This window comes from Eurypyga helias, unplaced genomic scaffold (assembly GCF_000690775.1).
Source record: "Eurypyga helias isolate BGI_N326 unplaced genomic scaffold, ASM69077v1 scaffold23852, whole genome shotgun sequence".
NCBI classification, from domain to species: domain Eukaryota; kingdom Metazoa; phylum Chordata; class Aves; order Eurypygiformes; family Eurypygidae; genus Eurypyga; species Eurypyga helias.
Window position 1 is genome coordinate 20902 of NW_010238188.1, and position 15638 is coordinate 36539.

A 15638-nucleotide genomic window follows, 5' to 3' on the forward strand; every position below is an offset into this window, starting at 1 on the left:
AAAAAGTTCTTCCAAACCAAGTGATCAGCCCAAAGCAGCACATAGGAAAGGATTTTGTCACATGCCACTGCATCTTAAAGCCACCTTGAAGTTTTGGGTCCATTTAGAATCACAGGGAAGTGCTCTCCTTGGTCGATCAGGAAGAGCTGTCAAGAGTCTCCAAGAGTTACATGCCCTTTTCCTCCACTTTCTCTGCTCAAATGGACTCAGCCAGCAGCTCCCTCTCCCACAGGTGCCTTATTTCTCAAGGAATCTGTGAGTTGCCACAAGTGCTGCTTTCCAAATAAACCTTAAGTTTGGTTTGTCTAGTCCAGAGAAACTGGAAAACCAGGACTTAAAGTCTAGGAAAGAAATGTATTTATTAGAAAATGAGATTTTACCAGTAGAGACAAAAGCCTGAAGTGCTCTATTTCCTCGCTCTCCCCTACACCCATATACAAAGCCTTTCCAATTAAACTGAGTACCCTTCTATAAGCCCAGTTTAACACTTGTGCCCTTTGATTCCCCAAAACTGTCTTCCAGTGATCACCCTGGCATTATCCTTATTAAGATTTCCATTCCCTTGATTGTCCTGTGACTTATTAGCTGATGCCAAAAGAAGCAGTTCCTGCTTTATGTTTTAAAAGTATTAAAGTCTTCGATGCAGATAATTCTGCAGAAGAAAAGGAGGATAAAAAGCGTGCCTTTGGCCTTGGCTTTTTCCTTTCTAAAGACCAAGCAGGTAAGAAGGCTGTAAAATGAAATGGTTACTCACAGTATGTTTGTCTGGGGTGGGATATCAGGAATGGTGTCCAGCATCAGATGCATGCATCTTACTGTAGTCCTGAAGCAGAGGCAGCGGCTAGGACAGGAGCAGGAGAAACCAGGCAAGAGGAGAAAACACAGAAAGCCTGCAAGAGCTGAGGGTTTGATCAGCATCGTGTTTGCTGGAGTGTATTTGCCTCAGTTCTGAACTGCAGGGAGCTGACACACAGACACACACACACACAAAGTTTCCCAGCCCTGAGGTCCAGGAGGAGGGGACTCATCAGCATGTGTTTGCAATTAAATTAAGGCAGTTTGACAGTCCAACCGCCCACCCTCCCTGCCGTTATGTACAGCGCTGGAGACCAGACCTTCCCACCCCTCTTCAACCATGGTGCTGAAATACACACTCAAAGTGGTGATTTCTTTTTGCCTTGTTTTCTTATCTTGAGCAGCAAGTTAACCCCTCGCCACCTCCTCAGGCATTTAGCTCGGAGCGTGCAGAACGCACCTTCGTGCACAACCACCAAAACCGACCCTGCGCTTGCAGGGCTGAGCCGGGATGCAGATGGCCCGGGGTCAAGTTTGGAGCACACTCTCTGCAGACGAAGGACAGCATCTTATCTAACAGCCCGGCAAACGTGCCAGGCGGTAAGACTTTCAGGATAGAGGCTGTCTCCGATTACATGTAGTGGTAACATCCAGCAAAAACACGTCTCCAGCCACTCACGGCAGCATGGAACACGGCAGATACGTGACTTTAAAAGGGAGATGGGTTACAGATACCCTGCAGATAAAGACTAATAAAACCTGACTCTGTGCATCCTGTAACGTTTCTTCTGCAGAGTCAAGGCTGATTCATTTCAAAGACCTTTTAGCTAGCGTCATTTCTTTCTATGAGAATGTCATTTGGAAAAACATCAGGATTTTGGAGAAATTAAAGGCAACTGAGGGTTGAAGAGGGAAAGAAACACTGAGTTTGAACTCCTGGAGGAAATGCAGACCTCAGCCCACTGGATAATGAAAATTGAGATGCAAAAGGGAGAACTTGTTTCCAGTTGAATTAATCACCATTCACTGTTATAAGGAAGCTTAGAGTGAAAACAGCTTGTCTTTAGGTTTGAAGTTATTAACACACAAGATCCTAAACGTGTGGGTTTAGCACGAGCGTGAGGCATTAACCCCCATTAGGATATGGGGGTATTGGAGGGATTCCCAACACAGCAATATTCCAAATTGCCTGGAAGATCAAACGGAAGTTTCCCGTCAGCCTGCACAGCTGCTTTATGCTGCAAATTACAAGATAACATGGCAAAACAGCACTTAACAAGAATGACATTTCAACCTCCCTGCTTCTCTTCTCCCTTCACATTCGTCTCTTGAGCAGCTGGGGAGAGAGTGTTGGGTTTTGGGGTTTCACTTACGAATTTCATGGCATAGATGGTAAAAGCTCTATTTTTTCCAGCTATAAAAGGGGCGTTATACTGGAGGTTTCCTGCATCTCACCCTCAGGCAAACTGCTGTTCGTTTGCCCTGACATCACTTGGAAATCTAACCGTGTTCGCCGAACTCCTGCCAGCTCCCACTGATGGATTTGAGCAGAGTGCCCTCTAGTGACCACCCAACCCCAAAACACCCTTTACAAGCCTGAAATTAGTGCTTCAGCCCTCATGCTGCTGAGAGCAGACTGCTCCCGCTGAACGGCAGCGTTTCCTGACAGTCGGAGAAGTGAAGTGCAGTAGAAGTGCATCCTTTGCGCCCGGCAGAAAAGGCAACGCAGGTTCTGTCATCAAAGTCTTCAAGACACGAGTTGTCCGTTCTTCCAGCCTGGCCGCTCCCACATCACCTCCTTCCAAACTCTGTTAGGGCAGGTAACAGAGCTACTGATGAGCTGCTCTGAAAAGTAGTATTTCTGGGAAAATAAACAAAAACGCACTCTTCAAACCATGCTTCAGCATTTAGGACAGTCCTCAACAGCTTCCCTGGCACATCGGGATGCTTTGCAAACGCAAGGATTTTGCCTTCTGCCTCCAAGTGTGTCTCACTGCGTAAAGTGAGCACTAAAGCAACCACGTGGAAGCCACCCATCCCTTCCAGGTTTGGTCACGCTCTAACAGGAGAGCTGGGCTAGGCACCACTCATGTTCCTGTCCCTCCTGCCTTTGGAACCGTGTCCCAGCACCCGGCTGTGCAGCGGGCAGCAGCTCGGAGGGACTGACGGGCATTTGCCCACTGGGCTCTTCGGCCAAGTCAGCAGATTTAACAGTGGCCATATGGCAGGGAATAATTTCAGTGCAAAAAGGCCGGTTCTGACACCTCTACATTCACTTCGGAGCAAATCTTTGCTTGAACTTGAAACCTTCTACCTCGCTCACCTCCCCCGCGTGACAAATGGGATGTCAGGAAACACCACCACAGTTCCCTCACTTTTCCATTAATTTATCTTCTTTCCCATCAACATGACAAGTTGTTCAAAAAGGAGTGTGCAGCTCTGAGCAAACCCCAGGAATTAACTCCTAAGCAACAGGAACAGAAGTTAACGCTTGTCCCAAACTTAAGCATTTCCAGCCACTGCTACACCTTTTTACACCAGCAGAATGCGAGGAAGTTGGGTTTTTCTAGTGCGGGTTGTTTCACTCCCACCCCTCTGTTTCAGCTCTCACTTCTGCCCCAGCAGAAGGATTTCATCGGAGTGGAGCCCCTGAAGAGCTCATCACTCCTTCCCAGGGAACTGTGGTGCTGTACCTTTTACTGTGAACATGAACACGGGATGACAAATTTCAGTTCCCTGACACTGCTGGCATGACAGAAAGCAGAAAAGGGTCGGGTTTTTTAGCAAGCATCACTTGAAGGAAACCATTAACACTGAACTAGTCTCCTGCTGTAGCTGGTAATCGGATGCCTATCAATCATACAGGCGGATGATGGGAAGAAACACAGACTACAGGCAATCAGCCTGCGGAATAAAGGTTAACACATACATTTAATGAGCAACAGCTCTGTTGGTTACCATGACCAGTTTCTCACTGCAGCTGAAGCCCTAAGATTATGCTCAGTACTAGTGAAATGGAAGCCGTGAACACCAGCCCTTAAAACCTGCAGTAATTAAGCACAGAAACAGAGCACAGGAGGCAAGGGGGGAGCTGCAGACCAGAAGGTGCTGAACAGGCTCCTGATGTGTTTGGTTCAGGCAATTCCTTGCAATACAGACCCGGACTGAGCGATCTCTTGGTGCCTGCTGTCTAACAGCCAGCAGGGGAATTCGCTCCATAACCATCCCAGCACGTGACATCGGATCAGGTCTGTGGGTGCCAATTCCAAACCACACCTTGCACAACGCACTGCGTACAGGTTTAGAAACCATCAGCAGGGACGGGTTCTTTTGAGAGATCATACTCTGAGGAGTTTTAGACAAACTCTGCACCTGCACCATTATTACCTGGGTTTTTTCCTAGTGCTCTGGTGCCTTATCCTGCAGTTACAGAAAGAAGCGCTTACCTACGCAGCATTCTAATCACAACACGATGCCAAGGCGGGTTAAGAAGGCTAAAAAGTCTTTACTGAATTTATTGATACAGAAACACTTATTAATAAAGTTTAAATTGCGTAACACTTCTGCATGCCCCAGGCCAATTTAACTCTAGTTTCTACATAAAGATCATTCAACTTAGACACTAATAAGCAAAGCAACTTGAAGTTCATTTCTTTTGCATATATACTGCAGCATCAAAACCTAAAAGGAGTCACACACAAAGCCAAGACTACTTAGACACAAAAACCAAAGCGGGTAAAATTCCTAGACAGCTTACAGACTGTACAGAAATGGTTCTGCTACAATTACTCTACTGGAAACGTGTACAGAACCACAGAGCGAGTGGCTGCGCACAGGGAAAACGCATTTACAGTTCCCCTTCATTTACAGGCTCTAAGCAACATTATTTCACAATTATATTACATCTAAAATTTCTACTATGGGTTGGTTTGGATCTGGGGGATGGAGGGGAGTTTGACAAGGGGACAATCTGACAACCTAGAACATAAGTTTCCTGTATATATATATATATATATTTATTCAACCTTATCCAGGAAAAATAGCAGTATTTTATGCATCTTATAGAAAGCTACAAAAATCTAGCAAATGTAATAAAAAAGGCAAATCTGGTGAAAAAATCTGCTAAAATATCTCTTACAACTGGGGGTGGGATGGGGGTGAAAGTCAAACAGGGATAAATGAAACAATCCTCCATCAACTGGTCAGCTTTAACAGAATCTCAGCGAGGTTCACTAACACGCACCTGAAGTTTAACGTCATTTCCAAAGCGGGTTCTTCAAAAGCAGTTTTGTAATTAACCAACTGAAGGATGACCTGGTAGGAGGCAGCCGGTACTACGTATGGACACTGTGCCCCAAGACAGAAAGGCACATACCCGGTGTGGCAGCTACTAAGGAGAAATGCCTAAAATCCAGAGGTGACAGCCTTTGGGGAAGCACAGAGAAACACTACACGTAGATTCTATTAAGCCTCCATTTACCACCATATTCAGGATTTTCATTTGTAGAAAGAAATCCACTGTAGCTGCCAGAATTACAAGATGGGTACTTGTGTGTTTGCAGGAAACCATCAGCTCAGTGGCCACAAACTGCCCCGTTCACAGGAAAGCAATAAACATCTGAGAGAGCAAGAGAAAGACTCCAAACTGAGAACAGAAGTGGAGCCGTAGGAAACCGGAGGCAGAACACAGCCTAGGACCGTGTTACGTGCCAGCGGCCACACAACACCACAGAATCAGAGAATATTCTAAAGGATACACAAAAAGCCTTTAAGAGAGGAAGATCTCTCCACTTCAGGCTTAGACGTACAAGAGTTACCTGTTTATTTTCAAAGCTGCACAGACCTCTGAAACACCGTTTATCACAGCTGAGTCGCACAACTCAACTGAAAACCCGACAGTATTTTTGGCAAGACAGTCTCCATTCATTCCTCCTCAGAAAATGAGGAGACAGCGTAAAACCAGAAAGATACCAAAGCGATACCAACTGAAGCGCGTCTGATGGGGCAATTCTTTAACACAGCTTCATCACCTGCTGAGGGGGATCTTCCCTCCCCAGATTCAGGGGTATTTCACATCAATACAAGCTCAGGGGTTTCTTTCCAGCCTTTACTGGTTTAGGCAGATTTTTCAAACAGGCTGAACCAAGTCAACATCCCCTTCTGAACACCTCTCCACCCATGGCCACACAGGAAGACTTGGGAATGAAAATGAGAACTCACATCCACAAAACGGCAGAGTGTAGCCTCCTTCTACACGAGCCTATCAAAACCTGTTCCATTGGTGCAGGAATAAAATACCCTTCCGGGTCAATCAACTCCGTCCCACCTGCAGCACGCGGACCGCGCACACACGCTGTGTTCTAGCCAGGCTGCTACAGCAGGACACACGGCACCTAAGAACCGCAGCCATTTGGCTTTCTAGACCGCGGGCAGTCTCTACGTACCCTCCGCAAAGCTGCGTTCGGCTGAGTTACCAGGACGTGAGCCCTGGGCTCAGGCTGGCGCTCTGCACCTCGCTCCGTTGGGCCCCGCAGACACAAGGTGTCTCACACAGCTGCAAGAGCTGCAGATTCTGCTCTCAGAGGTGGTTTTCACAAACACTGCTACGCATCTCCTCTCTACAATCTTCCCTCTTCCCAGTTACTCTGTAAACGTTTCCGGAGACAGCAGTCGCAAACCCGGCTACCCTAGCATCCTGTCAAAGCTGATCAGTATTGCAATTCTTCACTTGCCTCCATCACTTCAAAAAGCAACACAAGCAAAACCCCTAACTCCGCATCTCTAAGACTCATTCACTTTAACAGGTGTTTCCCATTAAAAAACCCCAATATTCTGTGAAACCAATTACTGGAAAATTATACATAGTTCATAAGCAAAACTGAGACCAACCAAAGGGGAGCTGATGCCTTCCTTGTCACTCAAAACCTGGATGCCACAAGGGTAACGCCAGAAATTCTTTCCTGTCATGTCTGTATAAGTTGTGCTTTTTCAGATTACTAGAAGTAACAAGATTTGCCAGGTTAGTTTTTACTAATAACCGTCATTCTCCATTAAACACACACCACAGGAGACACGTGGCGGGTTTAGCGGGAGAGAGCAGAGACAGCAAAGGTCTTTGGGGAACTGCTTAAGGGTATTGAAAAACTGCAACTCGGTAGAGCAGCCACGAGATTTCTGGAGTACCTCTGTGCAGTTGGTTTCTGGGAATTAAATCCTCTTTTCCATAAGCAGCTGAGCATTTCACCAACTTGCTTCCTAAGGAATCCCTGCTGTAGGATAAAACTATAGCACACAACTGAAGAGAAAAACTTAAAAAAAGCTAAAATGTTGAAGTATACAGCAGCCATGTTCCCCAGCTAGCCTACTGCCTCAGGTGGTCACGTCAGCAGGCAAGCAAGTGGTATACATTGGTCAAGCCCTAAGTGGTACTTTATTTTCTGCCTACTTCCCACTTTCTAGAAGGAGGAAATTATTTTTCCCTGTAATAAAGCAGGTAATATTTCAAGGGATCAGGCAAAGGCAGACTCAAGACCTTTTCTCTCAGAAAGTTTACAGGGGGATCTGGCTTTAGTTCAGAGGGTTTGCTTTCTTCCTCTTCTTCTCTCTCATCCTCGATATCCTCACTGTTGTTGTTATCATCCGATGGGTTGGAGATACGGCTAGCGAAGACCTCTTTGTCCAAGAAAACAATAGTTTCCATGCGACGACGACGCACACGCCTTCGTTTAAACCTGGGGGGGTTCTTCAGCCCGTTTCCGTTTCTGCTCACTGTTTCTTGGTGTATGATTTTTTTAATGGTCCCTCGGATGGCTATGCGAGCCAGATCCTGGAGGCTGCGAACAGCCACGGGGGCTAAAACAAAACAAAACCCATGAACAGACACGGAGAAACTCCCCTCAAGAGTACTCACAGGAAAAGTTGTATTTGCTCAAATTAAATCAGGCCACTTGAATTCCCTGCTGCGATTACAAAACCAGCTCTATTCAACTCCTGTCAACTCATATAAACTGCATTGTAACCTTCCAAACAAAATTTAATTATGCATTTCTCCCATTAACCGAAGAAAAAGAATGGGATGAAAGAGGAGTTTCATATTTTGCTGTCAAGTCCCCACAATTATTTTAAGACACACGTCTTAAAGATTATAAGAATGCAGACTTAGTGACTCAAACTGTGACTGTTTAATAACTTAGAAAAAGCTGTTTTCCTACTGCAGATAACTAGACCTAAAGTCTACTTAGCACTTCCATAAAATTATTTTTCTATTGCGAAGTTACTTCAGCTTTGCCAAGTCCTTCACTTATAAAACATGAGTACTATTTATGCTCTTCAAAAACTGCTTCAAAAGCTTAGTGGGTGAAGACTGGCTGAAAACCATTTGGTGCAAGAAATTACAGAAGCATACAATAAGTTATTGTATTAAAATGCCTCCCACTTTAAGCGTTTGGAAGACTGTTCTGTCTTCTGCACTTACTTGCTGCCAGCCCATAATTGCACAACATAAAGTTATGCACAGCATAAAGAAGAAAATGCACTGATGTACACACAACTACGTACCAAAATGAATTAAAACTGAGACAAAAAAACCCACTATCTTCTACCAACAAGTCAACGTTCCTGTGACCTGAATGGAGGAACCAGAAAAAGAAATCCCGTGTAATCTACATGCAGGTCTCACTACAAAGCCACCACACAAACTGTGCCAAGATACGCACTTAGTGGACTTTATAGCACTGTATGGACTGCTTTCTGAGCTGCTTTGTCTCACGCACACACTTTCCAGAATAAGAACAAAGCCCGGCTAATCTCTTTATGGAAGTATCTCTTGTCTCCATGTGTTCTTAAGAGGCCTCTTTACACTGAAGTCGTAATCTAAAGATTGAGGCCACTGCGTATAACCTGCCTTTCAAAGAGCTAGCCAAAAATTGCACAACTTTCTATCCCTCAAGCGTTCCAGGTTTGGGATAATTCCCAATTGCTGGGCGGAGAGAGCTTTGAGTAGGTACGATGTTTGCTCACAGGTCCTGCTCATGATGGCGCGGTGCCTGGGAACCACATCAGTACGCAGCTCAGGATGGAAGGAGACGTCTGCACGTGCCAAACCAACCACCAAACATCCCACAAAGCGTGGGTACAATTTCACAAGAAATCGTTTGTATTTAGCATCTATTTTACGTGACTGATTCTTGCACCAGGCCTCCACAGATACCCTCAAAGACAGACTGGGATCCCACACAGGATTTAGACAACTTAAGGAAGCATCTGGAGTAATTTTCCTTGAAAGGATTTCTAGGGATGCTACATCTAAGGAAGCAAGGTACAGCTTACAGCCAAAGAAATGAAACCTCCCCCATACTCAGGAATGTCTGTACTCACGCAAGTGAACAAGCCTTGATTTTCCTGAATCCGCGTGGCTAGGCTGAATCAAAGGAGCAAAAGAAACAGCGAGAATCTTCTTGGTCTCCCAGGCAGAAGGACCAGTGCGCGTTATCTTTGTCAGCTAAACCAAAACAAGGAGATTATTGTCCATTGTGTGAACTACAGTAAGATTTTTTGAACAAAAACTCAAGAAACAAGAAGTGGGTAAAGCACTAGAAACTACAACAGTAAAAGTCAGCGGGGAGGTTTAGATTAGATATCAGGAAGGCATTCTTCCCAGAGAGGGTGGTGAGCACTGGGACAGGTTGCCCGGAGAAGCTGTGGATGCCCCATCCCTGGAAGTGTCCAAGGCCAGGCTGGATGAGGCTTGGAGCAACCTGGGCTATGGAAGGTGTCCCTGCCCATGGCAGGGGGGTTGGAACTGGATGGTCTTTAAGGCCCCTTCCAACCCAAACCATTCTATGATTCTGTGATTCAGGGAGTAAGGAGAAACACTGGGGGGGGTTTTGAGAAAATTCAGAACTCCGTGCAGGGTTACCCCCTGGTAACTTCATCTGTTGCAACAGAGGGCACTGGCAGTTTGGGTCACCCTGCTTTCCCAGATCTTCTTCAGCTCTGGAACAGAACAGCTGTGTCTGACCACTGAGAAGACACGTCAGTCACGGATGAACATTCCCTCGTGCAGGAAGCCCACAGATCGCTGGATTTCCAGCTCGGATCTCTTACACTAACTCACTGCACAGCAACCTACTGGGAAGAAACTCTGCTCTGCTCATCTCAGCCACCCTGATGGAGGTAAAAGGTCAGATGCCTACATACAGTCCATTAAAACAATACACCTTTACACCAAAACGACAATCTGAACTACAATATGGAGCTGCACACAGGGCAGTTGTCCACTTTATACTACAGAGAATCCATTGGTACTTGTAAATAAGGACAACTCACACGCTCTTCCATAAGCCAGTTACGGTGTAAAACTTCTGTTTTACCACAAGTACAGCAGTAGATTACGTAACTTGGACAAGGCCTCGCTTACGTTTTTCTGCAGCACGGAAGTAAATTTACAGTTCACAACAGATGGGAATATGTGAAAGAGCAGCAGTACTATGAACTTCTTAAATATTATGAAGAGCACAGAGTTCAGGTTCCTCTCAGAGTGAGAAGTGGTGCACTTAAAGCCTCCTCCAGTCTGCTACAGGAAGGGCAAACTGAAGGTACACCTGTTGACTAAACCAGGATCAGAATTGGGAATAACTGAACGAAACAGGAGTAGAAAGGCAGCCAACCTTCTCTTCTAGAGGCATGACGAGAATCCCTCCAACTTTCAACAGGTTCTTCATGTAGTCTTCGTGCTCCTTCTGTACTCCAGCACCACAGTAAACACGGTCATACTGTGTACAGTCCGGAGAAATCTCTAGACAATTGCCGGTAACAAAAGATGGCTCACAAAATTCAAACCTGAAAAAGACGACGTGTATCATACAAGAGTATTACCATTTAGCAAATGAATTATTTTCATGATTCTGAAAGAAATGAAACCATGAAAAATACAGTGAGAAATCCAGTGTCACGGGATTCCTCCTCCGGAGCCCATATATTCCAGGCAATATGGGAACAGACCACAGCTAGAAGTCTCAAAATCACGGAACAATGAGGTGAGAATTCATAGATTAAAATCTCCAAAGGATAAGGATGCCTAACTTCATACCTAAGTTGCACCGAACTCTTCAGAACGAGCTATTTTTAGTCACCTGATGCTGACTCAGTTATAATATGAAAATATAAATATTAGACCTGCAGTTCCAAATGTTAACGTCTGAAGGATGGCACCAGGGTTTTTTGGGCATTTTCAAAAGCTTTTAATGGTTTTCAGATGTGGGGATCTATCACCCGATGCCTTGGAAATACACTCTGCTGAAGCCAACGGAAGTCTCACCGTTAGCTGCCAGAGATGTGATTTCACTCTTCATAAAGGTAAGTTGTTTCCTATTGCATTTCTGATGCAGTGTAGAAGAAAAATGACTGATTCTATGATGGTTCTGGTTTTCCTACATGCTCCAAAACCACATAAGCTTTAAGCCCTACATTCAAGGGCTACTTCTGATAGAAGTTGCACAACATATCCCTTCTTCTACTAGTATCTTGAGAGGCAGCTCAATATAACACCTGTTTATTCCGAAACACTTCCTGAAGCATTCTGGTGTTGCAAAGTGTGCTAGACATTCAGAGCAGCCAGCTAACAGTTCCTGCGCACGGTGTTCTAACAGCATAACCCAGCAGACACTCCTCTCAGCAATGCCAATTTTCCAGCCATGTTGATGTCTGAATTCAGATCACTTTTGCTCCATAGCTATATTTGTCTGGTGGGAGAAGTCAGCCTTCTAAAACACCTATTCAAACATTAGCAATGTGCCTCTGAAAAGAAAAAAATCCCAATAATCTTATGTGTGAGCACCATCCACAGCGAAAACTTTCAGTCTGCTGCCAACATCAAGCAAATACAGCTCTGAGCAGCAGCTTTCCAGTACAGCTGTAACAGCACAGGGCTGAGTAGTTTAAATTCCAGCATGTGATGACTTTAATTTTCTTTCTCCCATGGGAGGACGACTGTCAGGTATCCAGAGATGCTTCCCTGTTTGAACGAACTGAGACAGATCCAAAAATATGACAGCTACAACTTTTATTGCTGAGGTTACTGTTGGCCATGGTTATCTTGCTGGGAAGTTATTACTTGTGACAGCAGCAAAATGGAGATTCTAAGGAAGAACACAAATCAAATCCCAAGCAGTTTTAGTACCAACTTAATCATTATAAAAGTACCTTCATATTTTAAAACACCATTTTTCTTCTTCTCAGACATTAGGCAACCACAGAAACCAGTTAATATTCTTCTGATAACCACGCACGCTCTCAGATCAAACACAACTAGCATTACTGGCGAGCCCCAAGCTCTTACTTTTTAAAATAAGTAACCTTCTTCAGCTTCCTCTAAGCTCCGCAACAGCAGCACCGCTATCAAAAACACTGCACAAGCCTCCAAAACTCCCCCCCCAGCACACGTCAGCTACGAAGGTCACACACTGCAGCTCAGCAAGCCTAAGAGGCCAGAATCCTCAGATTACCCTGAATCCAGAGCTGCCACATGGGAGCAGGAACTGCCACCACTAAAGCTAAACACAAAAAGAACCCAAACAGGCATTCTGCATTCTTACTTGTCAAAGCTGTCACTTGTTTTAATGAAGAAGTCCAGTTTCTGCTTCGCATATTCGATCACATCGGAATGAAGCTCCACACCATGGTTAACGCCAAAAGGACCTGCAAATTCAGAACACCAGGATAACAGGCAACACCACAAAATCCAGCAGGACTGAACATGGTTTTGGTCGCTTCCTACAACGGATTGCTCCTTGAGCGTCAGACAGTCGGCACTTGTGCAGGGTCAGCCACCACAGTACCACAGTGGGAACTGCAACCCTACACCCGCAATTTCTGGCAGCAAATGGGGCTGTTTTGCACAACTGATTTTGAACCATTTGCTCTTAACTATGCAGGAAATTCCTCTGTAGGAGGGAAACACTGATACTGTAGAAATAGTATTGCTGTAAAACTGACCACCTGGAAAAAAATTCCAAAGCAGAACAACAGCCTGAATGTTTTAATAAATCCCTCAGAAAAACCTGCATGTTATTTTTAAATTGCTGATATGCTAAAAATCTCCACAAAAGAATCAGGAACAGTCATGCTGTACCTCAATTAACAGCAAAAATAAATTAGAAAACAGAGCAGCTGTTCAGCCCTCATACTTTGATTGAGAACCGACTTGGTAACTCTTCCAAAAATCCAAAAGAATTCAAAAGCCCTAGAGCTACATGTTGGCACATTCCAGGTAATCTCAACAAACCTAGGAGAAAACCACAGACGTGGTTCCACAAAAAGCCATGGGAGATGGGAGTGAGGCTCCATCCTGACAACAAACATTTCAGCACTTAAAATTCTTGAGACTCCCACAGGGAGAAAATAGGCACCCTGCAGTCATTCGCAATCTATCCTGGCAGCCCAAAGCAGCACAGCTGTTGGCTGAAACACTTCAGGGCAAACTGCGATTGCGTAACTGCACTTTGATTTGTGCAGCCGTAGATGTGGTTACGAGTCCGTTCTGATGTGCTGCTTTTCAGACTGTTCCCACCTGTACAGCAGGAAGGGTCAAAAATGGACCTCAAACCTGTTTCAGTCTAGACAGGACAGTGTGAAAAACAAACGGGGCACGGAGCAGCTGTAGTAGCGGCTCTCTGTGGACATGCTCAACCCTACCTTAAACATGGCACTCCTGCTCCCAAGCTGGGCCTCTGCCGAAGAGGCAATAAACCCAAGTTTGTGTCCAGTCCTGCAGGAAACCCCTACAGCCACTGTGCGATTACATCGTGGCCTATTCTGAACTGCCACTGCAATCTGGGCCCCATCCAGCTCCAGAGAAGGCTGGAAGAAACCCGACAAATTGGCCAGTTGGATTAATGCATTCTTCACTTTCCTACCTACCTTTTAGTCTCATTACTGGAAGAATGTTCATTCCCAATTTCAATCTAACATAAATAGATAATATGATTGAAAAGGTACTTACCCAAGATGAGTCCAACCATAGAGCTCAGATAACCAGTGCCGCTGCCAAGATTCAAGAACGACAGCCCTGGTTGCAGATCCAAAGCTTCCATCACCTCAGAGTAAATGCACGGTGCCGAGAGATGAATATTTCCATGCTTCCATGCCAAGTCCTTGTAGGCATTGTCTTTGAACTCTTCCAAGTAGTAATCTGCTCGGTCAATGGCTCGGAACGCCTGTTCCACCAGTTCTGTCCGGATGTATTGTGCCTCCTTCAGGTTATCAATTAATTCATCATTATCTTCTCCTGCACTCACTGCACCTCCCATCTTCAACAGCTGTCTGTAAGCACTAAAACTAGAAGAAAAATAAAGGAAGGTGAGGTATAGAGCGTGCATCTGACCACTAAATTACGCTGCTGTCTATGAAGTACTTAGAGAGATCTTCAGTTACTCCAAGGAAAACAAGCAGCAGAAAAACATTATTGCCACCACCATCCCCCAGTCAAACCATGGAAACCAAAATGCAGCAGATCCGGCACAGGGTACCTGACGTTAGCAGGGGAAAAAATCACAAAAGGCAGTGTAAACGTGCAATGCCTGTCTTCAAACACTACCAACATTTTACTGGCATGTCAGCTTTTTCACTGAATCCTTTTATATAAGGGATTATTCTAGCTCCTCTGCTTGTAGGTCATTTTTCACTGCAAATCCAACCGGCAGCACAAGTTTGGCTTGGCTGTCAGAATCCTTGCCACACACAGACCTTCTATCGCTCATAGTATCGAGGGGAAATGAAGAGACTGAGACACAGGCAGCAATAACCAGAACAATCTCAAATTACATTTTTTTGAACACGAATCAGGATGCTGGTTTCGGAGGATTAAGCTTTTTTACTTTAGCAAATGCACTTTCACACCGCTCATCTGTAGAGCTCGAGCCACCAGCAGCAGTAAAGCACTTAATACAGACAGCAACTGCACAGGGAATTTCCACTGGAACCTGCGGAATTTCGTAGGACCTCCTAAATCCCAGATGAGTTAAGCCCCCCAGTTTGGAAACTTTTCAGTGATACAGGTTTAGGAATTACAAACACTTCTGATGTCATCAACACAACCATCTCCAGTGACCTATTCAGGCTTGTTGGTGTGAGGGAGAGAAAAGCAAGCACCTCCCTTGACTGTCCATCACACTAAGCACAGCTTCATGTAGTAAAACAGCTACAGGTTTGAAAGAAAAAGGTATAGAGGGAGAAGAACCTAGAACATAGCACTGAAAATTAATGCAGCTTTGTTTTCCATCCATATCTTTATTAAAAAAACACACCCTTTTCAGAAAACACAAGATGATTTCTTTTTTAAACGCATGTGTTTACAGTGCCTTTCTCTGCTCACAATAACAACTACAGAAGCAGCAGCTTCAGAGTTCATTCCTGGGATGAGAAGATCTGCCTACAGCTAAATTGCTGGGGTTTATTTGTTACATTCAGCAAGAGCAAATTACACACTTTGCCTCTCAGAGGAAACAAAGAAAAGCTACAGGAGTCTAAGGCAATTTCACAGTTGCTCAAATAACACAGCATCCTGACTACCTGTAGAGACACACAAAGTAGGAATTGCTTAGGCAGGGAATTCGAGCCAGTCTTTAATACATTCATCCCTCAAACACATCAATCCATTTTTAAACCATTAATAAAACTTAAAAAAAAAAAAGCCACCCCTCACCTTTCTATAGCTACTCCTTCATTTGATCTACAAAAAATGATTGTGTTTTGCTACTTCACAGTGGAAATGCACCAAACTGAAGGCTTAGGTGAGCTCATCAGCCAATTTTATTCTTTTTTTTCCCCCTCTCCTCTTATTCGTT

At 44.7% G+C, this 15638-nt stretch overlaps 1 protein-coding gene across 2 annotated transcripts; it reads right to left on the reverse strand.

Annotated features, from left to right (window-relative positions):
- Positions 1–7264: 7264 nt before the first annotated feature.
- Positions 7265–14128, reverse strand: PCMTD2 (protein-L-isoaspartate (D-aspartate) O-methyltransferase domain containing 2). 2 transcript variants are annotated; one of them, XM_010147777.1, is made up of 5 exons: positions 13796–14128; positions 12390–12492; positions 10464–10635; positions 9172–9214; positions 7265–7647 (listed from the first exon to the last, which is right to left on the reverse strand). In XM_010147777.1, exons 1-5 carry the CDS (start codon positions 14100–14102, stop codon positions 7265–7267), a joined length of 1008 nt encoding a protein of 335 aa, XP_010146079.1. In that variant the 5' UTR covers positions 14103–14128. The 2 variants fall into 2 exon arrangements, with proteins under 2 accessions (XP_010146079.1, XP_010146078.1); XM_010147776.1 differs by having other exon boundaries at positions 9172–9295.
- Positions 14129–15638: the final 1510 nt, after the last annotated feature.

Excerpts from the sequence above, each read along its gene's own strand:
- PCMTD2 (XM_010147776.1), bottom strand. The coding sequence starts at position 14,102 with ATGGGAGGTGCAGTGAGTGCAGGAGAAGATAATGATGAATTAATTGAT. Across the intron at positions 9,296-10,463 it reads TCATGCCTCTAGAAGAGAAG|CTGACAAAGATAACGCGCAC; the intron begins GTTGGCTGCCTT and ends GTTTTGGTTTAG. Across the intron at positions 7,648-9,171 it reads ATCAAGGCTTGTTCACTTGC|CCCCCGTGGCTGTTCGCAGC; the intron begins GTGAGTACAGAC and ends GTTTTGTTTTAG.